At 49.3% G+C, this 25,834-nt stretch overlaps 10 protein-coding genes across 10 annotated transcripts; 7 read left to right on the forward strand and 3 right to left on the reverse strand.

The window, feature by feature from the left end:
• Nucleotides 1-61: 61 nt before the first annotated feature.
• N7462_002273 (putative C6 transcription factor) lies at nt 62-2,339 on the forward strand (the record flags this gene model as incomplete). The annotated part of the gene is made up of 4 exons (XM_057073999.1): nt 62-206; nt 267-399; nt 506-1,644; nt 1,702-2,339. The coding sequence occupies 4 exons, from the start codon at nt 62-64 to the stop codon at nt 2,337-2,339; spliced, it is 2,055 nt and encodes a 684-aa protein (XP_056937640.1).
• Nucleotides 2,340-2,879: 540 nt separating this feature from the next.
• N7462_002274 (uncharacterized protein) lies at nt 2,880-3,670 on the forward strand (the record flags this gene model as incomplete). Its single annotated transcript, XM_057074000.1, has 3 exons — nt 2,880-2,959; nt 3,220-3,332; nt 3,420-3,670. The coding sequence occupies 3 exons, from the start codon at nt 2,880-2,882 to the stop codon at nt 3,668-3,670; spliced, it is 444 nt and encodes a 147-aa protein (XP_056937641.1).
• A 571-nt stretch (nt 3,671-4,241) lies between these two features.
• On the reverse strand, nt 4,242-6,718 carry N7462_002275 (ChAPs family protein; the record flags this gene model as incomplete). Its single annotated transcript, XM_057074001.1, has 7 exons — nt 4,242-4,409; nt 4,473-4,847; nt 4,910-5,853; nt 5,908-6,188; nt 6,244-6,368; nt 6,437-6,566; nt 6,696-6,718. The coding sequence occupies 7 exons, from the start codon at nt 6,716-6,718 to the stop codon at nt 4,242-4,244; spliced, it is 2,046 nt and encodes a 681-aa protein (XP_056937642.1).
• A 340-nt stretch (nt 6,719-7,058) lies between these two features.
• On the forward strand, nt 7,059-13,285 carry hir3 (putative transcriptional corepressor of histone genes (Hir3); the record flags this gene model as incomplete). Its single annotated transcript, XM_057074002.1, has 4 exons — nt 7,059-11,344; nt 11,397-11,619; nt 11,674-11,829; nt 11,885-13,285. 4 exons carry the CDS (start codon nt 7,059-7,061, stop codon nt 13,283-13,285), a joined length of 6,066 nt encoding a protein of 2,021 aa, XP_056937643.1.
• A 1,076-nt stretch (nt 13,286-14,361) lies between these two features.
• On the reverse strand, nt 14,362-14,691 carry N7462_002277 (uncharacterized protein; the record flags this gene model as incomplete). The annotated part of the gene is made up of 1 exon (XM_057074003.1): nt 14,362-14,691. The coding sequence occupies one exon, from the start codon at nt 14,689-14,691 to the stop codon at nt 14,362-14,364; it is 330 nt and encodes a 109-aa protein (XP_056937644.1).
• Nucleotides 14,692-17,395: 2,704 nt separating this feature from the next.
• N7462_002278 (uncharacterized protein) lies at nt 17,396-19,152 on the forward strand (the record flags this gene model as incomplete). The annotated part of the gene is made up of 4 exons (XM_057074004.1): nt 17,396-17,592; nt 17,653-17,727; nt 17,865-18,194; nt 18,249-19,152. 4 exons carry the CDS (start codon nt 17,396-17,398, stop codon nt 19,150-19,152), a joined length of 1,506 nt encoding a protein of 501 aa, XP_056937645.1.
• Nucleotides 19,153-19,318: 166 nt separating this feature from the next.
• N7462_002279 (putative RTA1 domain protein) lies at nt 19,319-20,499 on the reverse strand (the record flags this gene model as incomplete). Its single annotated transcript, XM_057074005.1, has 4 exons — nt 19,319-20,060; nt 20,117-20,266; nt 20,321-20,420; nt 20,478-20,499. 4 exons carry the CDS (start codon nt 20,497-20,499, stop codon nt 19,319-19,321), a joined length of 1,014 nt encoding a protein of 337 aa, XP_056937646.1.
• Nucleotides 20,500-21,446: 947 nt separating this feature from the next.
• Nucleotides 21,447-24,083, forward strand: N7462_002280 (uncharacterized protein; the record flags this gene model as incomplete). The annotated part of the gene is made up of 4 exons (XM_057074006.1): nt 21,447-21,797; nt 21,859-22,924; nt 22,980-23,107; nt 23,157-24,083. 4 exons carry the CDS (start codon nt 21,447-21,449, stop codon nt 24,081-24,083), a joined length of 2,472 nt encoding a protein of 823 aa, XP_056937647.1.
• Nucleotides 24,084-24,377: 294 nt separating this feature from the next.
• Nucleotides 24,378-24,649, forward strand: N7462_002281 (uncharacterized protein; the record flags this gene model as incomplete). The annotated part of the gene is made up of 2 exons (XM_057074007.1): nt 24,378-24,522; nt 24,600-24,649. 2 exons carry the CDS (start codon nt 24,378-24,380, stop codon nt 24,647-24,649), a joined length of 195 nt encoding a protein of 64 aa, XP_056937648.1.
• A 34-nt stretch (nt 24,650-24,683) lies between these two features.
• On the forward strand, nt 24,684-25,433 carry sec11 (signal peptidase complex catalytic subunit SEC11; the record flags this gene model as incomplete). Its single annotated transcript, XM_057074008.1, has 3 exons — nt 24,684-25,021; nt 25,103-25,139; nt 25,233-25,433. The coding sequence occupies 3 exons, from the start codon at nt 24,684-24,686 to the stop codon at nt 25,431-25,433; spliced, it is 576 nt and encodes a 191-aa protein (XP_056937649.1).
• Between the last annotated feature and the right edge of the window lie 401 nt (nt 25,434-25,834).

The raw sequence follows: 25,834 nt of genomic DNA on the forward strand, positions 1-25,834 counted from the left end.
AACCGCCTCGGTCTCCCCCGACTTTCCCCCCTCCGCCCCGCCGAATTTTGCCCCCAACCGCATGCCGGAGCATCACCGACTCTTCATGGATGCCTCCACTCCACTCAAGAGGTCCTCAACGGAGGCGGGCTTGGAATCACCCAGGGCGAGCAATCGTTCTGGAGATACACGTCCTGCAGCTCCTAGGATATCTAAAGCCCGAGCCTGTAAGTGGTGCTGTTCCCCACACTGTCGCATCGCTGACCCCAGTATCCCCCCTTCCACAGGCGCAGAATGCAAGCGACACAAGATCCGGTGTGAGTTTCGTCCTGGAGAAACGAATTGCACCAAATGTACACGTAGCGGCATCAAATGTGTGGTGAACGACTTTTCACAGAAGTTCGTCGATGACGATGGGATGTATGTTTCCCCGGACCTTTCGCCTCCGCCGCCAACTTGGTTGCCAGATGAGCCCTCTCAAACTGGCATGAATGACATTGGCTGACACCATTCCTATCTCTGGTAGATGGAAGTCCCAGGCGACCGCGACGATGCAGCAGTTGCAGACTGCGGTGTCCCAACTGTTGCGACAGGCAGGTCTGCCCGATCTCTCGACATATACAAGCGGTGACAGTGGCAATGGGCCCAGTCCGGCCGCCTCACCCCATGGCCATCGATCCTCGATCTCGGTCGACATATCGCAAACGCCAAACAATCACACCAGCCATCTCAATCATTCCAACCATGCCCATCATGCCCATCATGCTAGTCATCATGAGGGTCCAGGGGTAGTAATGGATGTCACTCGCGAGCCGTCCCAGGAGCCCGATCTCCAAGACCCCGAATTAGTGCCTGCCCCCATGCGCAGTTTATACGAAGTCACTAAGCTACGCAACCTTCGAAATAACCACATTGAGGCACCCAGGAAGACATTACTAGAGGAGGATTTCATCACGCGGGGACTGATTTCCATCCATGAAGCCGAGGAGCTGTTTGCGTATTTCAGTCGCACGATGAATCAGTTACTTTGGGGTGGGATCATCTTAGTCCATCGCGATCTAACCTCAGTTCGCCGTGCCTCGACACTCCTCTCGGCGGCAGTCCTCACCGTCGCAGCCCTGCACATTCCCAATCGTACCGAAACGCTGAATCGCTGCTATAACGAGTATGTATCCCTTGTGTCGAGTATGGCTCTCACCCGCGCACATACCTTGGACGACATCCGCGGCCTCTGTGTGGGAGCCTTCTGGCTGTCCGAATTAAGTTGGAAGTTGTCCGGACATGCGGTGCGTATCGCGACCGAAATAGGCTTGCATCAAAGCTACCAGCGCTTGACCCGTGGGCATACGGATCAGTATGCGCGCGCTCAACTGTGGTATCTGCTCTACGTGTGCGATCATCATTTCAGCATTGCCTACGGGCGGCCGCCCGTCATTCATGAAGACGTTGCGATCCGAAACTACGAAGCCTTTCTGGAGTTGCCCATGGTTGTCCCCGGGGATATTCGGCTGCTCGCCCAGGTCGCATTGTTCATGATTTTGACCGAGGCGTATCGAATGTTTGGCAGCGACACCGAACAGGCATTGACGGAGGAAGACTTTGGGCAATTGCGAGTATACAATGTCGCTGTTGATCAGTGGCGATTGCTCTGGCAGCCGCGATCCGGTAGGTCCGCTCTCAAATGCCTCCATGCATCCTCTTGACTGACAGGGAGGGGATTAGCCGACAGCCCATACGTGCGCACCTATCCCTCTAAGGGAGTGGTGCTGCATTACCACTTTGCGAAATTCCAGCTGAATTCGCTTTCGTTGCGAGCGTTGACTCCATCGAACACTCCTGTGTTCTCCATGGACCGGAAGGAGTCGGCCAATATCGCGATCTCCTCGGCCATGGCCTGTTTGAACATGGTTCTGGAAGAGCCGGATATTCGGGATGCGATCGTCGGGGTCCCTATTTTCACCCACACCATGGTGACCTTCTCCGCCGTGTTCCTACTGAAGGTGGCCATCAATTGGAATTCGGCATACCTGAGCATCAATGCCCGACAGGTGCGGCGGCTGGTGGAGCGGGTGATTGAGCTGATGAACTGCGTCTCGGCCGGGGAGCGACACTTGACACGGCACATTGCCCGTGGGTTGGGCAAGATGTTGGAGCGCTTCGACTCCTGGGAGGCGGCCTGGCAGGTGGGCGCCAACAGCGGCAGTGTTGACGGGCGCGAAGTACCTGGGGGCGCAAATGCGATGGCCCAGGGATTCCCGCCGCCGGATCTGATCTACGACATGGTCGGAACTTATGGATTTGGGCTTGACGAGAACTTGTTGGACCCGAGCATGGCCAACTTTGACTTCTTGGCACAGTAAGCCGGGAGGAAAGTGAGAGTGGGAGGAAAACCGAGCAGGCTGGGAAGAAGACCCTGGGGTGAGGGGGCGGGGAGAGTGATGAGCCTGCGTCCTCCAAGTGCCCCGAGTGCCTCCAGCCCCAAAGGTCCAGAGCCTCGGGCCAGCCTCGTCCGCCTATCACGGCCCCTGCGGACGGCCTGCGGATGGCGGGCTGCAGCGAGGAAGCGGGAGTCTGGAATGTAAATAGAAGCAAATCATGCCGGGTGGCCACACGCACCCGCGTGCTCATGGCCACGCACGTCTCCACCGGTAATGTAGTGTCAGCTCTCCTCCATGTCGTCACCCCCCGGTGCTTGCGCCCCCTCTCCCTTGGTTCACTCGTCCCCCTTGGGAGCTCCGTGACTGTTGCCCGGAGCCCTACTGCCACTACTCCCCTTTTCTGACCTTATAAATTGTACTTCGCCGAACCCCATCCCGTTATTCCTCTCTCTATACTTCCCTTCCCTCGACTCTCTCCCACCCACACCCTTTTGCGCCAATCCCTCCCAACCCGTTACCACCATGTCTACCCGCAAGAGAAAGCAAGATCCCGAGGAGGAGCTGCAGGCGCTTCCTAGTGACGACAGCGAAGAGGAGGAGGAGTAAGTCATTCATCCTCCCCCTTCCCCCCAACCTCATCTCTCCCAAGCGGACTCGATTGGAATCCGTCCCTTCGCAATTCCAGTCCGTGTGCGCACTCCTCTGCGCGGACCCTTATATCCGACCTTCTGCTTACATCCGGGGGGTTCGCGCATGTCATTGCGCTCCATCCCCCCGGATCCGAGAGCGTCCCCAGCACCCAACACATCAAGCGTTCAGTATCTAAGATCTAGGCTAACCTGTTGCGCCTGGCGTCTTTCAGATATGAGGACTCAGAACCCGAAGTCTCGGATGTAAGCGACGAGGGCGAAGAAGAAGAGGGCGAGGAGGACTTTGACGACGAGGAAGACGAAGAAGACGAAGGGGAAGAAGAAGGTAATCATCGCCCTACTCTGCCATCCCCATCGCCAATGGCCCATCTGCGATGATACTCGGAGCGCCTGCTAACATCACGCGCCGCAGGCCCTCCCGCCGCCAAGCGGCAGAAGACTAAGACCGTCCCGGTAGTCGACGACGAGGACGAGGGCGCGGAGAACGGCGCCAATGGCGACAAGGATGATGAGGAAGAGGAAGAGGAAGAGGAGGCGGCCGATGAGGAAGACGAGGACGTGACCGAGACGGCGAAGACGAGCGGTCCTGCCGCCGCGGCAGCCAAGGCCAAGGGCGGCGATGTTCCCAAGGAATCGGACCTGCCTGAGGTGGATGCAGAGTAAGCTGTGCGTCCTTGCATCAAACAAGGCGGTCTTGCCGTGGGACATTTTCAACTTAAAATGCTCGCCTTCTTTTGTGACGGAATGGCGTATGATTGGACCTGAGTTGATAGGTGGTATCGGTCCTGATGTAAGATCTCTAGCCAGCACCCTGCGGAGGTATAGTCATAGACGTTGCCTTCGGGTTTGATTTCGTCCTTTCTCGTAAGCAGCCGCGACTGCGCAATAGTATAGATCAAGTCGGATGCTGGCAGTCATTCTTTGACCTCAAAGGCTACAACAGGCCCCGGTCTGACTCTTACCTGGAGGTACATGAGATCGTCGGGGATATGGGCAACAATGGACTTCAAAATAGAGCACCATAAGATGAGAAGAGAAAGAGGAAAAGAGAAACACCTTATATACCTTCTAAGCTAGGTAGAAACAATCGATTGGCAAGAATGATATTGAAAAGAACACGCCTCATCAGTGATGGTCATTAACCCTGCCGACGCTCGCATATCTTTACACCCAGATCGATGCGAAGAACCGGGAACATGGCTCTCCGCACCTAAACTTCACAAGACTCGGAGCTTCAAGTGTCGCTACCACTGCTGCGGAAGGTTGCGCAAAGCTGGCAGTACTGGTGTGTAAGGTCAAGAACGGGCTGGGGCAGATTCGTGGCCTGGACGATGCTTCGGACCTTGACAGCACCCTCATCCTCGATCAGCTTGCGCATAAGGTATAGGAGGTCGGGGGAGAACTAAGTCAAAGTCAGCAAAGAAACATAAAACGATGCGAAGGGAAGTCGAGAAAAGAGTCGTACCTCCGAGTACCAGCGGTACTGCCATGCGATCAATCGGATCAAAGCGCCTAACATTCCCCGAGTATCATTTCGCTTCTCATAGAGTTTCAGAAGTCCACGCATCGCCTTGGGCGAAAATCGAGTGCCCAGGCAGCTCTGGTATGCCTCGATACTCTCGTCGAAATGGTGTAATCGCTCAGCAAGCTCACCCAGAATCTCCCATTCGGTGGCAGACTTCTTGTATTCCATCGCTTGTTGGCGGAATTGGGCCATCTCAGTCCGCCAAATAGTGTATATGCGCAAATCTTCATAAAGAACCATGAACAGATTGTCCAGCCAACGCTCACAAAGCCGCTTGTTGCGGAACTGTGTATATGTGCTGTGAGAGGGATCGGGCTGTTTAAGAATTCGTTAGTCAAGTAGATTATCAACTTCCCATGAATTTGAACACAACATACATCTTCATTCCCAGATTTGACAACCTCGGAGGCCATCGATTGCTCGGGGCGTTCAATAGCGCTTTCAACCTGTGAATCCTCTCTGTCGCCGTTGGTGGCAGCCTCGGGAGCGACGTCTCCAGATCCCGATACAGAGCCAGTCTCGTCATCATCTTCATCCTCGACAGCCTCCCCATTTGTCTCCGCTCCGAGCGATTGAGCAGGCTTCGGCACGTGCTGCCGCTCGACACGGTATTCCTCCTCCATCACGAAAACCTCGCTTCGGACCTTGAGAAGCTGATCCCATCCAATTGCAGCAGCAATCTTTGTCAACAAGTTGTAGGCTTTCAGGAAAGTTCCTTGGTACCCAGCAGCATGCAATTTCCGGAGAGAGGGGTGGACGTAATCGTGAGGGTCTCCCTGTTTGGGTTGTCCCTCGTCAATCTCGTCCAGAATGCTTTCAGCTAGAATCGGAAGCATGATGCGCGATGGCTGTGGCATACGCGGGGTGTCTTTATCCTGGTAAGTGAACATGGGGCAGGAGTTCAGGGTCAGAAGTGCGAGATCCCATTGCTCCAGGCCGACATAGACCTCCGCCAGCCGAGCCCAAGTGCTGAACTCGCTGGGTGCGGCAGTCACTGCTCGCTTCGCACACTCAAGAGCCATGTCGCCTTCACCTTTGCTTTGACAGAACGCTGCTTGGCAATCGAGAAGAGCGTAATCCATCGGAACATCCTGCAGAGCATCGTACATCAACCGCACAGCCTGCACTTCTTCATCCGCCATGATTTGTACCCGAGCCAGAAGAGAGGAGACCTCTACATCCCGTGTGCGCAATTTCTCGAAAAGATTGATACCAGATGTATAGCGACCAGTGGTATATATGTATTTAAGTATACCGGACGTCAGGTGGTTGCTGACGGTGTTGGGAACTTGGGTTTCGGGGTCCGAGCTGAGCTGACGGCCTAGATGCTTTTTGTCAGAGATATACAGAGCCCATTAGTATTAGAGCAACCTACCAAGGAAAAACAACTTCTCGGCGGCATCCAAAAACTTGTGCTCCATCTCGGTATTTGTGACTGGGTTAAAGCGCCGGACGCCCACAATCTTCTTGATGGCATCTCCGCTGCCATCATCTGCGTACAGGTAGGCCCTGAGGACGGCACAAAGGAATGTTTCCAGCCAGAGAGCTTCGGTTGCCACGCGCTTGTCTCCTCGCTCATCAATACAGTAGCTTTCCAAGCTTCCAGGGATCTTGACTTCGACTCGCATATCCAGGTGGGAGAATGCATTGTAGCAACTATGCGTATATCAGTGAAAAAGCCAATATGATTCTGAAAGAAAATTATTCTTACCAATAAATGCCCGATACCACCTTGTGCGTCTTGTCGAGGGGCGAAAATGTGAGGGTGTTGACATAGGCGGCTAGGCTAGCGGACGAAGAAGCGTCAATGCCGGTGACATGGTGGTACACACCGGTCTGGAGAACAGTGACAGCTCTTGTTAGATACGAAGCTGTTTTGTTTGAAGCAAAATATTGAGGCATACCTGTCGGGTTGAGTTGGCCTTGGGCTGCTTGACTAAGTAGACCAAATCTGGGGGACCGAGTTCTCTCAAGCTCTGCAACGACTCTGTTCGCGCATCGACTGCAACAAAGATATCCTCCTCCTCATGGATTCTAGTCAATTGATACCCAGTCAGTCATATATCCTGCAGGCTGCGATTTCCTACTCCCCGCGACAGGCCCGCAATGGCCATGCGCATGCATCCCGGGGAACACGTAAACGGGGGTTTCAGGAGTACCTACTCTGGGACAGCGGGCGCGACCATAGCGCCTGCTGAAGCGCTGCGGAATCAACTGGGAAGGGTATCTGAAGGAAAAAATTAAAGCAAAAGAAAAGAAAAGTGCTTTTTCTCGGCGCAAGTTGCAGAGGGGAAGTTGGTCGCTGAACAACCAACAGCTTCAGGCCATCAGGCAACTAAGGCGGAGAGCGTCCTTGCCTAATTTGGCCGCCAACGCGTGAACCGCGATTAAGTTAATTCCGCGGCGGTCCTTACCTCTACACCTGGACCTAATGATTCGCGATCTCGTCGGAGCTCTCTGCGATGCTGGTGGCCACACATCTACTCGTTTTACATCCCTGACTAAAGATCGCGCGACGCTGACACCATGGCGAGCTGGGTCGCATTGAATGTCGAGCCGGATGATGGTATTGAAGATGAGGTTGACGATACGAAGGAGCTTCAGATTGAGGAGGCATTGAAGCTCTATCATAATGCTTTAAAGCTCCATTCACAGGGCCCAGAGTTCTACTCCCAGGCGGCAGAAGCATACGAAGCTCTTCTGAACTCCGAGATCTTCAAATACCCCGAGTCCATCTCCGATTTTAGGAGACCTGCGCCCCTAGAGGCGCAACAGGCGGGGGCAGTTGACGATGCAGTAGCAGATGTGGTCACTGAATTCAATGTTAACGATTCTACCTCCAGTCTCTTCCAGACACTCTACCTTTCCTACAAAAACCATGGAAAATACCTGCTCGATTCCCTGCATGAATCCCTACGAAATGTCCCTCAGAATACCGACACGGCCTCGGTCACCACACGCAACACAAAAACAACAAAGAAAGCATTAGGATCCTTCGCAGATGCTCTTGAACGTGATGATACTGATCTGAATCTATGGAGGCAGAGCGCAAGGCTCAGCAGCGCTCTCCAAAGTTATCGCCTAAATCGATTCTGTCTCGAAAGCGTCCTGGCCGATGACGAGAATCGCCTCGAGATGCGCTCGGAACAACTTGGCTTGGAAGAGATATTTTCAGAGGAGCGCTTGCGCAGTATTCTACGTTCCCTATTCGATGAGCTTTCTGCGTCCCAAGTACCCGTCAAGAAGCCGAAGAAAGCCCTCGTGAAGTATCTCAAACAGCACGCCGACCTTTATCCTTACCTGCCTACCCTCCCTGTGGAACTACACGCGTTAGACCCTTCTAAGAATACCCTCGCCATCTCAACATCCCGTCGGGATATAGAGTCGTCTGATGCCACCTGGGAATCAGTTGGCAGGGCCATGCTCGAGACATTGGATGCCGAGGACGATACTTCTATTACGACTATCCCTAGTCAATCTATACGTCTCATCCTTCCTACTCGGAGTGCAGAGGCAATAGATTCTGTTGAAATGATGGAAGAGCCAGACAAACTTTCTGAGGATGGCGTACAAACGAAAGTGGAGGAGGAAGATATCGACATGGAAAAGGAAGAAGACCAGGAGGCAGAACCCGATGATACTGCTGCCCAAGCACCGAAAGCTCTGTCGGAACAGGGAGAGGAACAGTCTTCCATCGATCAGAGTGCAGAAAAACAACTTATGGAATCATTGGAGGGTCAATCCGTCCAGCCAGCCGAAACTGATGTCCCGGCTGATGAAGCCAATCCTGAAGCCATTGATGAGAATGCTGACGAAACGGAGCCAAAATCGCCTTCAAGTACTCGAAAACGATCGTCTGCGTCGGCTGCGAATGAGGATCAGCCAGAAGGAGGGAGGATGAAGAGCAGGCGGACACGGGCTCGGGAGTCCATTGCCGAGAACCCTGTACAGCCGGAAGAAGTCGCATTTGATCAGGAGAAATATTACGAAGACCGCCTGGAAGTCTTTATCAATGCCGATGACTGGATGTTCAATACTCTCGACTCTCTGTTTTCCAAGGTTGGAATGGAAGCACTAGGGAGTATTCAAGATCTTAGGGAGAAAGCCGCAGCAATCGACGACTCCGAAGATGCGCCGGAAGACCCTGAAGCTCGACTGTTCAAGGATATACGTGGCATTATCAAAGGCTGGAATGATGAAAAGTCTCGATTGATGCAGCAAAAGGATGATTCCTCATCTGTCAAAGATATCCGCGGCACAAGCAAGTCTGGTTTATCTGTCTTTCTTGAGCACTCAAGAACAGGCGCTCGGAAGCCGGTAATCCAGCAAAAGCTTTATTCTGAGGACGAGCTGTATCGATTCTCGGATATGATAAATGAGAATTGCTTTCATCCACACGAAGCTTCATACGAGTGGCTGAGATCCCTTCTTATGCCTGAATTTGGGCAGGTATCTTCAGAATGGCCTGTGATGAAATCAACGTATGCGTCTCTACTATGGCCACAAGAACTAAAAGACACTGTTCTTGAACTCATATTTCGGGAGGATGAGTACATTTATACTCGTCTAAGTGAACTTGTTGCTGCCGTTGAACGGCGTGTTCTCAAGTGTGACCAAGAGTCTCCATTTGAATATCATCCGATCGATTTTTTCCAGGTTGAAATGATCCAAGCGATCTATGAGCTCCAACTGGATGCGTTTGGATCTCTTGATAGTCAGGGGAATGAGGCTAATCAAGAAAAGCGTCGAATGCAAAGCGATCGCCTTTCTAGATGGTGCATTCTTTCCCGGTCATCACTGGAATTACTCATTGATTATTGTCCCTCCGAAGATTGCAGACAAAACATTTCTCTTCGTCACTTATGGACGTCGACGTTTCATATGAACCTTGCTGGCGAAGCTGAACGTGAGCATGTCCTGCTGTGCCTCCAGGACCTCAAAACTATTCTTCAGTCCCTTGGAGATCGGACCATGACTCTCCTAAACAATTCCATCATTTCAGAACTGTCTGTTGCGATGATAGATCAGGAGATGCTCAAGCTCAAGTGCATGGATTTTTTCGCCAAAGTCTTCAATACTAAAGACGAGGATCCCGTGTCTCTGATTGAGGCCATTGAACCGATCCTTGAACCTTCCTCAACAGAGCATGCAGAGAATTCTCCCAAAAAAAATGAGTCAAATGATTCCTCATCAACTTCAAGTGAAATGGCTGCCTTTCTAGACCGAGGGGATGCAACACTTCGACTCTTCCTATGGCGAAGACTCCGGGAGGCATACCAATCAATTGATTACCCACCAAAGGTAGTTTCATGTTATCTTCGAAGCATTGAGACTATCATGACGGAACTCGACGATGCGAAACATCTCGAGGAAACAACCGCGCATCGACAGCTCAGTCTACTGGGCTGGCTCAAATCACTTGATGCAATCATGGGGAAAGCTATACCTCTCATCACACAACAGTTGGAAAAAGCATATGAGTGTGTAGATATGGATCATTTGCAAGCTTCTATGTCCGCTGTCGCCAGGCTGTCCAGACTTCTTCAAAGCCTCATTATGTACGAGGACTCGGTTCGTGTGGGCCAGATTTCTGGCCGTGATCTTCGTGGATCTTTGGCAAAGTCTTTAGAAAACTTCAAAGAAAGAATGCGAGAACTATATGTTCGCTGCTGGATATTGCAGTATACCTTATTCGTGGAAGCTGTCGACCAAAACAAAGATCTTTTTAACGAACCCCTGGAAGATCGAATTCACATTCTTCGGTCTGTGCACAATGCTCTAGGCGTCCGATCCATGTGCAGATACTCGCAGAAGAGATTTCTCAAACTCATGAAGTCTGAAATATTTGAACTTGAAACGAAGGGCGACTATGAGCTCGACGTCTGTCAGGTACTCCTTGACCTTCATGGCATCAAGTTCTCGCCGCTGGATGGTACTACAGACCATGGATGCTCCCCCGAAAAATTGGACCGCCCAACAGCGATTATGATGATCGACTTTGTGATGAGACAAGCACAAAAAATGAATATGAAAGATCTTTCAAAATCCGAGTTGAAGACAACAATCGAGAAAATGCAACAGGCGATCGGCCCAGCGAAACTTCTTGCTCAGTCACCTCAGATGGCTTTCAATCGGCGTATTTTCAATGGCTATATCAAATCTCCCATCAATCCTTCAGGACTTTTGCGCGCTGTTCAAGGAGTATCAGAACTGTCAATGAGAACTGTTCCTGGCGAAAATGCACGGATTGCCGCCAAGGGTTGGTATTTCCTCCTTGGTCATGCCACACTGACAAAGTTTCGCTCCCAAAAACGTCTTAGTCCCGGCTCTACTACGGAGCTTGACGATGCCATCAACTTCTTCCGACAAGACCTAGATCATGGATCAGGCCGGTGGGAAACCTGGTATCGTCTCGCCCAGGCTTATGACACGAAGCTTGATGAGGACATAACATGGGCAGCGGATAAGATCAACAATAACCGCGGAGATCTCGCAGCTACTCAGAGATATGCCATTCATTGCTATGCAATGGCGGTTTCAGAAGCTATCAGGACCGCAGAACCCAGTTCTGAGACACGAGGACTTTTGTCGGATCTCTACACCGATTTCGGAATCCGCTTGTACTCATCCTCTCGCGAACCGCTGACAATGGGCGCCTTTGGCCTGGAGGACTTCCCCCGGCACTTCAGCAGTGAAGAAAGCCAGCAAATGTATAAGAGCCGTCCATTCAAAGAGATGTCCCTTTTCTCCGTGTGGAACTTCGCAAAGAACCTTCTCAAGAGGGCCCTCGTTGATAAACCGAAACGGTGGATGTTTGTATCCCCCTTTGTGACCATTTACTTGAAGATGCTAACCTGTGTGCAGGACTCATTACTTCCTTGGAAAATGCCTTTGGAAGATGTATAACTGCGACGATTCAATGCGAACGACATCAAAAAGTGTAGAAATTCAAGACGTTCTGGATGCGCTTCTAGATGCTATAGCAAGTCTCCCCCAGCGTAAAGACTCGCGCTCTGATCCAATCTTTGAGCCTCATTTTAAGCTTCTATCTGTGGTCCATAAACTTGTTGTCAAAGGGAGCATGACTGTAAGTCCCATGCACGCTTTTTGATCCTCTTCCATTTTCCTGACTGCAACATAGCCTTCCGAGGCTAGCAAAACACTACAAGCCACGCCTTGGGCTCGTAAAGTGGACTCTCCTGAAGACATTGAGGGATGGAAGCCTTACATCCTTGAAGTTATCAGAAAGTTCAAGAGTGCCGACAAGTCTAATTGGCATCATCGGATGAGTGCCAAGGTATGTGATATCATCCGCATTCTTCTATTTCTGTTTTCCTAAAGAGCAATGACAGGCTGCACATGTCATATATGACGATGAGAACAATGCCACTGCAGCTGCTGCTGCCAAGCACGAACTTTCCCAGATTTTCACGAAAACGCTCACTATCCAAGTATGGCGGCCCGAGTACGAAAGACCTGGTAGACACTTTGTTTATACTACGCGCTACGTATACTTCTTTGTTTCCCTCCTCGATCAGCTTGACGATCGCGGAAGCTTGGACCAGTTGCTTCGCCGTGTGAGGAAGAAACAGGGTGATTTTATCAACCACACAAAGCTATGGGAAGATATAAGCTTAACATATGCGAAGATGATTCGCCGTGCCGCGCAGATAACCGAAGGATACGAGGAAAGTGTCTTCAGACCTATTGGATGGGAAGAATTCTCCACAAAGACAGCTCGTCTAGAAGGATTATCACAGCTTGCAGCCGAGAGTCAACCACTTCTTGAGCTTATTCGAGATTCGCTGGAGCTCAAAAAGCTGAACAATAACCTCATGAAAGTTACAATGTTCGAGGATCTTATCGCTGATCTTTACTCTCGACTTTACGAGGTTAACGCTCCTCGGCTCATTGAGCAAGTCAATGAAGAGAACAAAGAAAAGATGAAAGTTGATCATCTTCTTATGACTGGCGAAGGAACTACTGAGGCATCTACTCCTGCTACTGATACCCCAGCGCCTCGCGGTCGAACCAAGGGAATTGCCCGTCGAGATATCCAGAAACGCGCAGACACCATTGTCAATCTCAAATTAGGGCCTCGGACGGCAAACAAATTCTGTGCTACGATTGAAACCGAACAATCATCGGCTTCACGCGGTCCCAATACCTCTACCGCACCTACATCTGCACCTCAGGGGCCGGGTAAACAACCATCTTCGACGGAAAATGGAATTCAAAGGAGCGACCATAATAGCGGACATGACAGCGCTGATGAAAGCGAACTTACTGATCTCGATGAGTCAAAACCCGACAGACCATCGATGCGCAAGTCACTTTTCCCTGGGTTGAGCAAGAACGAACAAGTGGATGAGACGGAAACTGAGAACGATGGTGCTGACGAAGGGGAAGGAGAGGATGAAGAAGAAGATATGAACGACAATGAAGGCGAGGATGACGGTGATGCTGGCGCTATTGAAGCTGAGGCTGGTGGCGAAGAGGCTCAGGAGGGTGATGAAGATGAGGAGGATGAAGAACTGCCAGAGGAAGACGAGGAACCTCTGGATGCCGATGATGGTAGGTCTGGTGACGGAGAAACCACCGAAAAGGATGTTGAAAAGGATGATGCTCCAAATCAAGCACAGCCTATTTTGAACCAGTCCGAGGATCATGGCTCCAATGACCAAATAAAAGATGAGAATACCGAAAAATTGGAAGATGCCATGGATATCTCGTCTTCTCAATATCTCTCTTAATGCTCTTTGGCCTGGACTTCGGATCTTATGATGTTTGATGGATTGGCCTTGATATAGCTAAGGTCTGCTACATTTTTTCAAAGCAAGGCGTTCTGGGGCTACGGATCAAAGACAAGTCATGTCTGTTCATTGATACCTATAATTTTCTTAAGCATACTACCTATGATCCTTGGTTGTTCAATGTCTATCTTGTTTCCGGGGCAAATATTCAAAAGACTTACATTTTATTGCGGATTCAAGGACTATTGGTCTAGTCTAGAATCCTTTGAAGTTATATATACGACGTAAATGCCGACCTGGATAGCTCTTCCTACATGCAGTACGTCTATGAGTCCTCTCCAGCACAGCACCATATCCATCTTTCTCGCAATTGTTATTCCTGCGATTTTTTCAATAGACTCGTGTCAAAAAGATCTGGTCCCTCTCGGAGCCACTAATTTCACCTCTTATTCTGCTGTCACAAATACGGATCATCCCAGCAATTTTGTTTTTACACTCTCATTTGGGCCAGTCGTGTGAAACCACCTTTGCATTGTTCTATTTCTGTTCCAACAAGACTCCGGCCGTGGAGTTCAACGAATTTTCTCCTGGAGCAAATTGGAAAGTGACTCGGCCATTATTCCAAAATCTCACTACCACATCGTAGAAACCGGTACCCAGTGGGTCTGCGAGACCCTCAATATGGAACTTTTCAAGTAGACTGTAATTTTCAACCCATAGTCGCTCCATATCAGCGAGCGGAGTAGTCATCACCTCCCGAAAATGGATCCCGCGTCGTTTCATCGCATCAACCAGGCGATATTGGTAAGATGTTGGGTCAAAATGGGGAGGTATAACAGTCGGGACAATATTTTTCTTGAAATGCATCCTTAGAGCGACAAGTAAAATGCAAATTACGCTGGTACCAAAAGCCGAAATTTTTAAGCCAAATCTTAGTCTTTTCCGCTTTCCTTCTTTCGTATCGTCCTCGGTCTGGACTATCATTTCAGTACACAAACTGATCGCTTGGAAGATTAGAAAAAGAAAAGCGCATATTGTTCTAGATATAACACACGAGGTCAGACGGAAGCTTCCTATCAAATGCACTGTATCAAATGATTATGGTAAACTGGCTGTGTAACACACTTCTTAGATCGATAGCCCCAAAAGCGCAAAATTCGAGTGCCCAAGGATGATCGGTTGATAGCTTCTACCCCCGATGGCCCAGCAAACATGACAGCCCGGTCATCAGGGATAGTCAGGTTCGTGAATAAAGGGTCTGTACGGATTCCACGACGAGCAGCAAGCAAAAGTAGTAGCGGCTCGAGAATGTCTGAGCTGGGCGTATGTTCTTCGATAAACGTTGTCTTCGCAGTCTCCGCACCAGAGATTCCAGTCTCCTTCCGGGTAGTTTCTTGGATGGTCATGATGACCCTTTGTTGACGAGCTGCAGCAGAGAAGCCTAAATTGGCCCCCAGAGTGGTGAATATTAGTTGCTGACCAACCAGGTGGGGGCTTAGTTGAGTGGATCAGGGTCTCCAAGTGGAAAAGGGAAAATGCAACGTATCTCGTATCTCCATGCTCCAGGCTGCCTTGTCCCTGCTATTGTATCGATTTCGGAGCCAATGGCAACAAAAAGGTTTACTTGGTATGCTTTCGTAGCAGACCACATATTTATTGAATCCTGTAATGCCCTGACGTACGTAGGAACATGTGAATCCTATCGGTATTCAGTAGTTTCTTCCTCTCGATGGAGGCCTTCCAATATACAAAAAAAAACTTTCACTCTAGCCTTGGCGCTAGGGTAGGGAGGTAAATCCTAGTCCAGGCCTTTAAGACTCCCGCTCAAGCACACAAAGACTATAGCCCGATCTTGGATTTCGTTATGGGACCAAATCAAGGACAAGGCATCCCCGCACCATACAACTCGAAAGGTAAAGCCTGGGATCTTATCATTAATTCAAGAGTTCTCAATGGCTCATTCACTGGACAAGCTCCTGGTTGGGGATAAGGAGAGTTGCAGGCGGTCATGCTTGCTTCATAGAAGAACTGTGGCATTCTCAGCGCTTCATCCATGGTTGATCTCTCCTCACAAGTGACCAGAACTGGCCATATCAGTCTAAAATCTTCCAGTTCGAATAGCATTTTGTTCAACGTCTACCTTATTCACTCTGAATACCGGGCACAAGCGAGCCCGCTTGATATAGGAAGCTCTCAATCAACTCCAAAAACGTGGATCCAGAATGGATTGTTGGCAGTAGATCATTTCTCAGCTGCAGGAGCGAATACAATGACAGAATTTTGAGAGCAGCACGTGCTCATCGACTCTGTCAGAGAGCTTGTACAGGAGGTTTGAAACGATGGCTGAGAAGACAGCATCGAAATTCAACAACCATACTACTGGACCAGAGCAGAGTTCCAAAGCGATCATGGATATTCCTTTCTGCTGTTCCTGCCAATGCTAGATGAGTACACAACAAATGAGACCGATGCTGGTAACAGCCACATTTAGGATTATAAAGCCACCGTAAAAATGAGCCACTCAATCAACATAAAATGATAAACTAATTTTGGTTAGACCGCTCGGTTATGCGGGGTCTACCTTGAAACTTTGACGAAATGGGCAAATGACTACCTTGGTATCCAGTATTTGGCGCAATTGTCCTATGGCTGGTCGCTAGATATGCTCGAGAACATACCTCTCGTCGATGCACCTGAGTGTGAAACTCTCGCTTTTGACCACTCCATTAATTAGTACCGCCAGTACACTCGGCCTTCCAATCTGACAGGGCTGCGGGTCATTTCAAACGAATTAGCTGCCAAGCTGAGTGAAGCTTACCAACTTATGCTCCCTCAGCTTTTGTGGGGTTTCAAACGCGCAATCGCGGAGGCGTGAATCAAGCTGGTATACACGGGTCCTCATACTCCGGAAATTACGGCAACACGACGTGACCTGGTCTTACAACGTTCGAATATGCGTTGCTGAGAATTATAACCGTCACTAACCCGGCTTTGATTTTTACTCGAACGCGATGAATTTCATGGCTCGTAATTAGCTAATCTTCCAGTCCGGGACTCACAAGAACATTGTGATTTGGCAGGAATGGACGAGATATATGGATGGAAACAGCTATCAGTCACCAGACCTCCTCGATTATGGTTCCCCCGGAGTGCTCTGGGAAGCTTTGGGAGCACTCAGGGGGCATATTGAACAATCGGGGCGGGTAAAATCATGTTGAAAATTCATGAGTAAGGCCATGATAAAAAGGATGCTTAGCGTAGGGTTAAAAATAGTCGTTTTTGGCCTCAGATTGATCGTCAGCGTCGGGGTGTAAGATTATAAGACGCGAATTTCGGGAGGGCTTGAACGAAATTGAAAACTTAGTTTGAGTAATGAAACATGAACAAATGGACTTATATTTGTAATTTCTAGATTATTTTCATGATCACCCAAGTTTATTTGCGAGTGAGGCTTGTAGATGGAGCTTATCCAATCATATTCGACTACATAAGCTCCAATGTACTAAGTTCTGCGATACAAGTATGTGGCCCGGAGTGCTCTTACATCACACATCATTTAAAACTGCCAATTGATAAGTCTAATACTCCGATATCAGTCTTCCAATGAGCTGCGAAGCAGGGAGACGCACTCCCTTGATTCCGCGAAAGCAAAAATTCTCCATCCCTGGAATTCAGTCATGCGACAAAGGTCCGTGCACATACTGTAAGCATCTTTATTGCAAATTACGTCGTAGAAAACTGTTAAATACATGTTTAAAAGATATTTATCCACGTTCTTTAAAGGAACTGCGCCAGGACTATCTAGTGAATCAATCTTCACTCTAATCCAAGTCATAGCGTAAATTCAAACATCTGCGTTTAGAAGTGGGTACAAGCTTGTAGATCAAAAAATAGCCTCTGAGCCGCGCGTAGATCACAAGGGGAGCTCCTCATTCCTCGGAGTAGTTGTGCTCTTCTCTTATACTTGCATTGTGAAATCAGAGAAAGGCTATTTATTCCTGGACGCGTCATATGGTTCTGGAGCGCACGAATTTTCATCATGATATTAATGTCCTATTTGCTCTTGTCAGTACCCGCTGCGTGAGCATTTACATCAAACACCACCCGAAGATGAAGTCCAGTTGTTCAGACACGACAGACGAACCCAAGGAGTCGGTGCAAGAATATTTGCAGGATCATCTATTTGAGTTAACATCAAATGGCAAGTTTGTGCGATGGCGATGTGATAACCCGAGGCATCCAAGAAACTGGTCAGTCTTTCGAAAGACTTACGATGTCGGAGTTATTTGCGCTCTAGATCTTTTCATGTAAGGATCAATTTCAAGGAGTTTTATAAGCTCAAGGCTGATACCTTAATCTTTCTATAGAACGGCAAGCAGTACGGCAGGCGTAAGTGATCAACAGTCATATATGGTTTTGACACCGGCTGAAACGCATCATCTGTAGGCGGCTGCCGCAGCACAGGCTAAATACGAATACCATTTAAGCCATACATTCGCAACTTTTTGCTTTGTGACTCTGTGAGCCTATTTTTTGAAATGAATTCCTCACAAATTCTAACTTTGTAATGATTGCACAGATTTCTCTTTGGACAATCTATAGGCACCATAATCTTCCCTCCCTGGTCCGAATCTTTTGGTCGAAAAAAAATGTATATTTTTAGCAGTGGCTTGAGCTGCATTTGCTGTCTTTTAATTGGACTTGTGCATTCATTAGGCGGAGCGATTTCTATGCGGATAATTGCTGGTTTACTTTCCGCGATACCAGGTACTATCGTGGGCGGTAGTATCGAGGATATGTTCAACTCCCAGGCTCGCATTTGGGTTGTGTTTTTTTGGACTATTGCATCAAATATTGGACTGATCATTGGGCCCATAATGAGTAGCCATATTATTGAGCTCCTGAATTGGTATGAGTCTATATTGACCACTTATAACTGATCAAGCGCTGATTCGATATCTAGGAGATGGGTTTTTTATGTCTATGCCATTATTCTCGGGGCAGTCACTGGATTCCTCTGTTTAATTCGGGAATCCCGTTCGTCGCTGTTGTTAACTCGCGAGGTTTGCCAAATGCAGAACGAAGTTCCGACCATTCCTCCTGCTTTGAACCATGACCACTCACCGGATCTGCGCGCCTTCATGAAAGAAGCCCTATTCCGACCCGTACAACTATTCTTTGGAGAACCTATCATCTTCACCATCGCTATAATGATCTCTATCGCCATGTCGCTTATATACATATTTTCTGAGGCTCTGCAGCCTATTTATCAGTCCATGGGTTTTTCTGCATCCCAGTCATCCCTCATTTTCATGGCCATTGGCCTGGGCACATGTGTCAGCACATTAACTCGCATTCTTGACTCTCACATCTTCAATAAGCGCAGAAGCAGGGGTAAACCTATCAGACCTGAAGATAAACTCGTGGGCCTGGCACTCGGTGCCCCATTTCTCGCTATAGGTCTATGGTGGTTTGGCTGGACTATTCCGCCTTATACTATAGGCCGTGATATATCGTGGATTGTGCCGACATTATCCCTTGTTTTAGTTGGATATGCATTGACGGAGCTAGACACCGTGCTTTACGGGTACATCTCAGATAGCTATTTGAGTTACTCTGCCAGCGCAACTGCTGCGGTGGCCTTTCTTAGAGGGATGCTGTCTGGCACATTCCCCTTATTCACAAATCAAATGTTCGGTTCACTTGGCTCCAACATTGCGATTTCAATTCTGGCAAGTGTGGCAACAGTTTTTTGTGTTGTGCCACCTTTACTCTTATGTTACGGGGAGAATATTCGGCGGCGAAGTCGGTTTGCAAGATACAGCTGGGAAATTCAGGCAGAGATGGGGAAAGGTATGGATATGTGATTGTCACTAGCCGTGGACTCCCGTGAGAACTTCTATGGAGAATGCTCTTTACTGAATATCAATCAAAAATGCACATTTTGAACGATCGCAGGAAAATCTCGCTAGATTAACAAAGATTGATCACAAATGAAATAGAAAGCATTCAATTGTTAGTACTGTTGGCATCCTAGACCTTCTGCTCGACTTGACCAGTAGTAACTTGCTGCTGTGTCTCATTGCGCTCCCAGTAATTCTCCTTCTTGCCCCGAAAAATGACGAGACCAATAAGATCAAATGGGTCCACCACGGTCAAGATCCAATGTCGCGGATCATGATACCCTGGTCCTTCAATCTCTGTCACCCCATCTTTAGCAAGAAAGATCTTGTTGGAACGTGGAAGTGCCCTCATGGGGTGGAAGACATTGAGCAGTGTTGTATTACTATACATGAACACCACTTCGAAGAACCAAAAATACCATTCTTGTTTGAGCACGGGGCTGATATGCTGGATGTCGGTGTACGCATTGAGACTTGCTGCACTGAAATACTCATAGGTACGGTAAATTGTGCGGATTGTGATGAGTGTACAGCTAAAATATAGCACGATGAGGGCACGCTTGATCTTGTGATTTAACACTTTTGCCTTTCGGCAGTTGTGGTGAAAGCGTGCAGCCAAGGCGACAAAGGCAACCATGAGGGCGATTTGCAAAATGAGTGCCGCTTTCAGTAATGCTTTACCAGTGTTCTGCTGACTGGGTGTAGAATCGGCGCTTGCGACCCGCACAGCTCCATTGGCAGTGATTGACTCAATAGCCACACCCACCGCAATGAAGGTCGTGAATACACGGCCAGGGTGAATAGGGGAGTGATATGGGATATAATATAGAATGCGACCTAGGATAAAATAGTTCGCACCTTCGTACACAGGTCTTGAGGTAAAAAAATATTAGTCAAGGAATTGGCATCATTGCGAAAGGTTACATACGGGCCAGCTAGAAGAAGAACGGTGCTGGCAATATAAACATTGATATTGCCCCATTGGCCAAACGCACCTACTGTTCGCATGATAAACCCTGCGGTAAAGAGGAGTGCAGACCATGGCAAAAGACCAGTCACTTTCCAGGACCTATATCTTCTGTAGAGGGTATTAGCCAGGAGTAAACACGGTTTTCAACCCAATTGAACACACATATTTTGATAAAAATGAATCGCTCCCGAGAGCGCAAAGAGAATGGCAAAGGCGATCGGTGCTCCTTTATTTGGCGCATAGAACCACAGGCTCCCTTCCTCTATGGAATATTAGGTGTGACCTGATCAAGGAGGAGTTTATTACAGGAAGCACTCACGGTATGAGCGAGTCGCGAGCATGGCTGATGGCTGTAATTGAAGTTATATCACCCAGTGTATTCACAGTATAGAGGTATAGAGCAATAAAAGTATGGAGAAGGTTGATGTATGATGATCAGAATAGAGTATTTGGCATGGCTATTTGATGGATTTGATACGACTATATATACGATGTGAGAATGATGACCTTCATCGTGCTCTCTACACGCCAACCAACAAGATTAGCAAGCGAAAACGAGCTTTCCCGATCGGGTCACTAGTCACGAAAGCTAAGTAGGGCCAGGTTGGCATGAGCAAATCATAAGACAGAGAACCCGCATCTCCAAGATGGAATGGGTGGCAGTGGCCAGTAAGGTTCGCCTAGCAACTTGGAAACCATGGCAAGGCGCAAGCCTTCTTCGGGGCCCCAATACGAGGTCATATTGGGTCCAAGCGTTGATCCTCTGCGGCCCGCTAGAGGAAGCCCGGAGATGCTTGGTACTAGAAATGCGGCTCTAGTTAGCTGACCGTAGGGCGTCTGGAAAGATGATGGAAGATCATCTTGCTAGGGCAGTGGATCAAAGTTGGCTTTTCCCGGAACGGTAAACTCGTATTGGTGGATGAGGCAGGGCCGCTTAGCCGTGGCGGAGCTCACCATCGTGCTTCCAGAAAAGCAAAAGGGTTCCAATATGACAAGACAAAAGAGTTAAACTTTATGCAGTCAACTGTGGCACTTTTAATTGCCAAGTGTTCGACATTTGCGCAACTAAATAGATTATACGAACGGAAAGCTGGAATCGAACGGCGAACAATAAGTAATCACGTGGCTGACTCATTGCCGGGGCAACACGAGGCTTACCCGATTTGGATTCGCCGTTGTTGATCTGTGGACGAGGATCCAAGTTTCGAATGCCTCGACTCCATTTTCGATCTTTGACCTCCACATCCAACTTATCGTCGGAGGCTCATTGCGAGACAACAAAGTCAAGATGCCGTCCAAACAGCCCCAAACTTCGTTGTTCCAAGTCTACTTGCGCCTGCGCCCGCCGATGGCCCAGAATCCCGACGAGTCCGATCGATTTCTCACAGTCGAAATCCCCGAGACATCTTCCGATGATGGAGAGATCGTTGCATCAGCTCCCACACACATCACGCTTCAGCCACCTAGCGACTCTCGAAAACGCGCCATTGAGAGGTTTGGCTTCACCAAAGTGTTTGAAGAGAGCGCATCACAATTGGATATCTTTCATGACACTGGCATGGAATCACTAGTCAGAGGTGTCTTGAAGGAGGGCCGGGATGGATTGGTTGCGACACTGGGAGTGACTGGTAGTGGAAAGGTTCGGACCTCTGCCGTGTGATACGGCGAGATTTGAAAGCTAATGGCCTATATTATTACAGAGCCATACTATCCTAGGATCCAAGTCCCAGCGCGGTATCACCCAAATGGCCCTTGATGTCATCTTCCGATCCCTGGAGCCGACTATCAAGACCGAGGATGGTAGTATCAGTCCCTTGATGCTTGCATCTCTCGCCGCATCAGATGCCTCGGAGGCACAGCTATTTTCCGCTCAAACATTTCTGGAAGCCGTCTACGGCGAACCCAACGGTGGTGACCGTGGCCGCAACTCAAGGGCACAGACTCCCATGAGTCCATCCCGCGCACACACCCCACTCACGGTACGGAGCCCTCATACCCTAAACCCCCATGAAGGATCGCCAGCGAAGCATCCACCCACCCCTGGAACTGGATTTCCAATGCCATATACAACCCGTGGAGACCCTCAGAGGGCGGACCCAATCAGGATGTCGAGTCCCAACTGCGCGGATAAAACCGGCTTTGGATCACTATCAAATGACCAGTCTGGAAGGATTGTCTCAAGACCCTTCACTCCTCTCCCCTTTATCCGCCCCGGCACGTTTGAGACCCGCTTAGCTAAATCGCGACTTTATGTCTTCAAGGAGCCCACCCCAGCATTGGTTTTCCCTCGCCGTCAGCCCCGCGAAAAGCCCGTCACTGCACCAAGGCTACCCGATGTCAGTCACCTGGCGGTCGATCTAAATTCAAGCTCCGACTACGTGGTGTTGGTATCTATGTACGAAGTGTATAATGACCGCATTTTCGATCTCCTGTCGCCTTCTCTGGTCCCAGGCCAAGGTAACACTATGTCCCGTGGAAACACTCAAAAGGACAGACGACGCCCTTTATTGTTTAAACCCACAGAAGGCTCGCCGGACCGAAAGCTCGTTGCAGGTTTACGCAAGATTGCTTGCAGCACCTACGAGGAAGCATTGGCAATTCTGGATGTTGGCCTGACGGAACGCAAAGTTACTGGAACTGGAGCGAATAGTGTCAGCTCCCGAAGTCATGGCTTTTTCTGTCTCGAGGTCAAGAAGCTGTGCCATAGCAAGCGATACGGGGAAGCGAGCTGGGTAGGAAATACCCTTACAGTTGTTGATTTGGCGGGTGAGTTTTGGAAATTGTTTCTAGCTTTGGATGTTTGTCAATTAACAAGGATTAGGTTCCGAAAGAGCGAGAACTGCGAAGACGGCAGGGGCTACTCTTGCAGAGGCTGGTAAGATCAACGAAAGTCTCATGTATCTGGGCCAGTGTCTGCAGATGCAAAGTAATGTCCAAGACGGAGCTAAAGTATGCTGTTATCTAAACAAGTTCGAGAATTAATGCTAATGTACCACAGACGGCGCTTGTTCCATTCCGCCAATGCAAGCTCACGGAACTGTTGTTCTCTAACTCTTTCCCCTCGTCCAACCAGATGTCTCGGGGCCAGCATCCCCAGAAGGCTATCATGGTTGTCACTGCTGATCCTCTGGGCGATTTTAATGCTACCTCCCAAATTCTGCGTTACTCAGCGTTGGCCCGGGAAGTCACTGTACCTCGTGTCCCATCTGTAACAGAATCGATTTTGTCCGCTGCGTCTGGCAGTCATCGTTCTGTGAGTGGACGGACATCACCCAATGATGCACCGACCGAGGATCTAGATCGCGCTACAACGGAGATAGCACGACTTACCAAAGATTGCCATGGTCTTGCAGTGCGGCTCGCAGAGGAGGAGATCGCGCGATCAGAACTTGAGATCAGGCTGCAGGCGGCCGAGGATCGTTGCGTGATGATTGAGCAAGAAGTCCGTGAAGAATGCTGGGCTGAAATGGACGAGCAGATGGAAGGAGAACGGAGACGCTGGCAGAATGCATGGGATGAACAGACTGGCCGTAACGACGAGCATATCGATAAAAAGATCGAGCTGGTCTCCCGCGGTTTTAATATTTACGAGGATCCCGAGTCATCTGTGGACAGCCGAGTGGAAGAGCTTGAACACGAGAATGAGCAGCTGCGTCGTCGCCTGGCCGCTCTTGAACGTGAGATGACATCTCACTCACCTACCCGGAAACCGCGATCGAAGAATGCTCAACCCACTGCCGCCGCATCATCTCATATTCTTGGTCGGGAGAGTGATGTTGAGAATGCTCTTCAACGAATGAACCAATTGAACCTCACGGACACGATGTTCAACCCTGCATCCCAAACATCTACTGCATCTCCCGGCAAGAAAACAAGGAAACTCGGAGGAAGGAAATGGGACTTGGTCTCGGAGAACGAGTTGTAGAGAAGCTCCATGGCCACACTCCGTTCCGTTGAAATCTTCCATTTTTATGACCGTCATGATTTGTTTTGTGATTTTCCAGGATATCTGGGGGTGTTTCTTCTCATTTGGCGGATATTGGATTGGTTTAGATACACCCATGGGCAAGGAATTCTCGGTTGAGGCGTTCTCAGTCTTTAGTTTATCAGGATTCAAGGCTCAGGCACTGGAATTACCTGTCCGTTTTCTTTCTGTTATATTTTGTTCATAATATTTATTTCGTTACATTAATTCCCCCTTCCCGTGGAGCTCGTCGCGATGATCTCTGGAACGTACTGTAGATCGAGTTGGTTAAGCGGGTCGCCCAATCAGCAGCAGATCGGCCGTCCCGAGGAGGCCACCTCTCCGCAATCTTCAACTCGGCCACAACAAAGCACCCAAGCAGCGCAGCTGGATACTAATCGTGAGTTATGTCTGTCGACTTATTGTCGCTTTAGCAGATCTAACATTAATCGCACTGACCTTGCCAGGCACTTCCAGCCGCTGTTGTTCAGAAGCCTGCCATCCTCGGCGCGACGGTGCCCAACTGATTCCGCCCTTCCGTCCCTCGCTCAATCGCCCATCATGCTGTCGTCGCTCTTCTCCAGCATGGGAGGAGTCCGGTCCTCGTTGACTCAGGCCCTCAATTTTGCACTGGTTTTGTCTACAGCTTTCATGCTGTGGAAGGGCTTGTCAGTAGCTGCCGCGAGTAGCTCGCCTATTGTTGTCGTGTTGTCCGGTTCCATGGAGCCGGCCTTTCAGAGAGGAGATTTACTTTTCTTATGGAATCGCAGCCCGAGGACAGAAGTGGGGGAGATTGTCGTGTATAATGTGCGAGGCAAGGATATTCCGATTGTGCACCGGGTGGTTCAGAGCTTCCCCGAGGTGGAAGGCAAGGCCAAGAAGGTCAAGGAGATCACAGCGTGAGTGACGGCCGACACAGCTTCTTTGCGAGGCAGATTTTTTGTCTTCTTGAGGCTCTTTCCACTAATGGAACGACCTAGTGACTCGGATTCGAGCTCCCAGTTGCTCTTGACCAAGGTACGTTCAGCTAGTCCTCAATCTTCTCTGTTCGACCTTTTTCTGCTTTCCAGCTTGGTTCCGGGCTAATCGCATTTGGTTCCCAACGCATAGGGCGATAACAACGTTGCTGCGGATACTATGCTCTACGCCGATAATCAAGACTACCTGAACCGACAAGAGGATATCGTGGGCAGCGTGCGCGGGTATATTCCTGGGGTTGGGTATGTGACGATCATGCTGAGTGAGCATCCTTGGCTAAAGACGGTTCTGCTGGGCTTGATGGGCCTGATGGTCATGCTTCAGCGCGAGTAATTTGCTCACAGCTATCACTTTTTATTTACAAAACAAGCCTTATGGGTCGATAGAATAGGCTGGGCAAATCAAAATTACTTTATGATTCACCAGAAAAAATCCGCGTCACCAGGATTTTCGATAGAGATAGGCTAGTTTAAAGTTCCTTGTTGATGTACTTGTCTTCTCAATCTGCGTTCCAGGCAAACTGTATAGCTGCAGGTGGGAAGTATAGAGTCATCTCCTCGAGTCACGCTGTGCGGCCATGGGCGGACGGGGCTGGCCACACTGACGTCTTCGGGCACCCCACTCCGTGAGCTTTCAAGCTTCAAAAGCTCCCGGCTTCCCTTTGACACCCCTTCAGCGTGACCTCTTTGTTCCTTCTTGGTGCTTGCATCGTCGACTCTTGAGCCCTTGCATCT

This window comes from Penicillium macrosclerotiorum, assembly GCF_028827735.1.
Source record: "Penicillium macrosclerotiorum strain IBT 26536 chromosome Unknown utg000002l_segment0_segment0, whole genome shotgun sequence".
Lineage (NCBI taxonomy): Eukaryota > Fungi > Ascomycota > Eurotiomycetes > Eurotiales > Aspergillaceae > Penicillium > Penicillium macrosclerotiorum.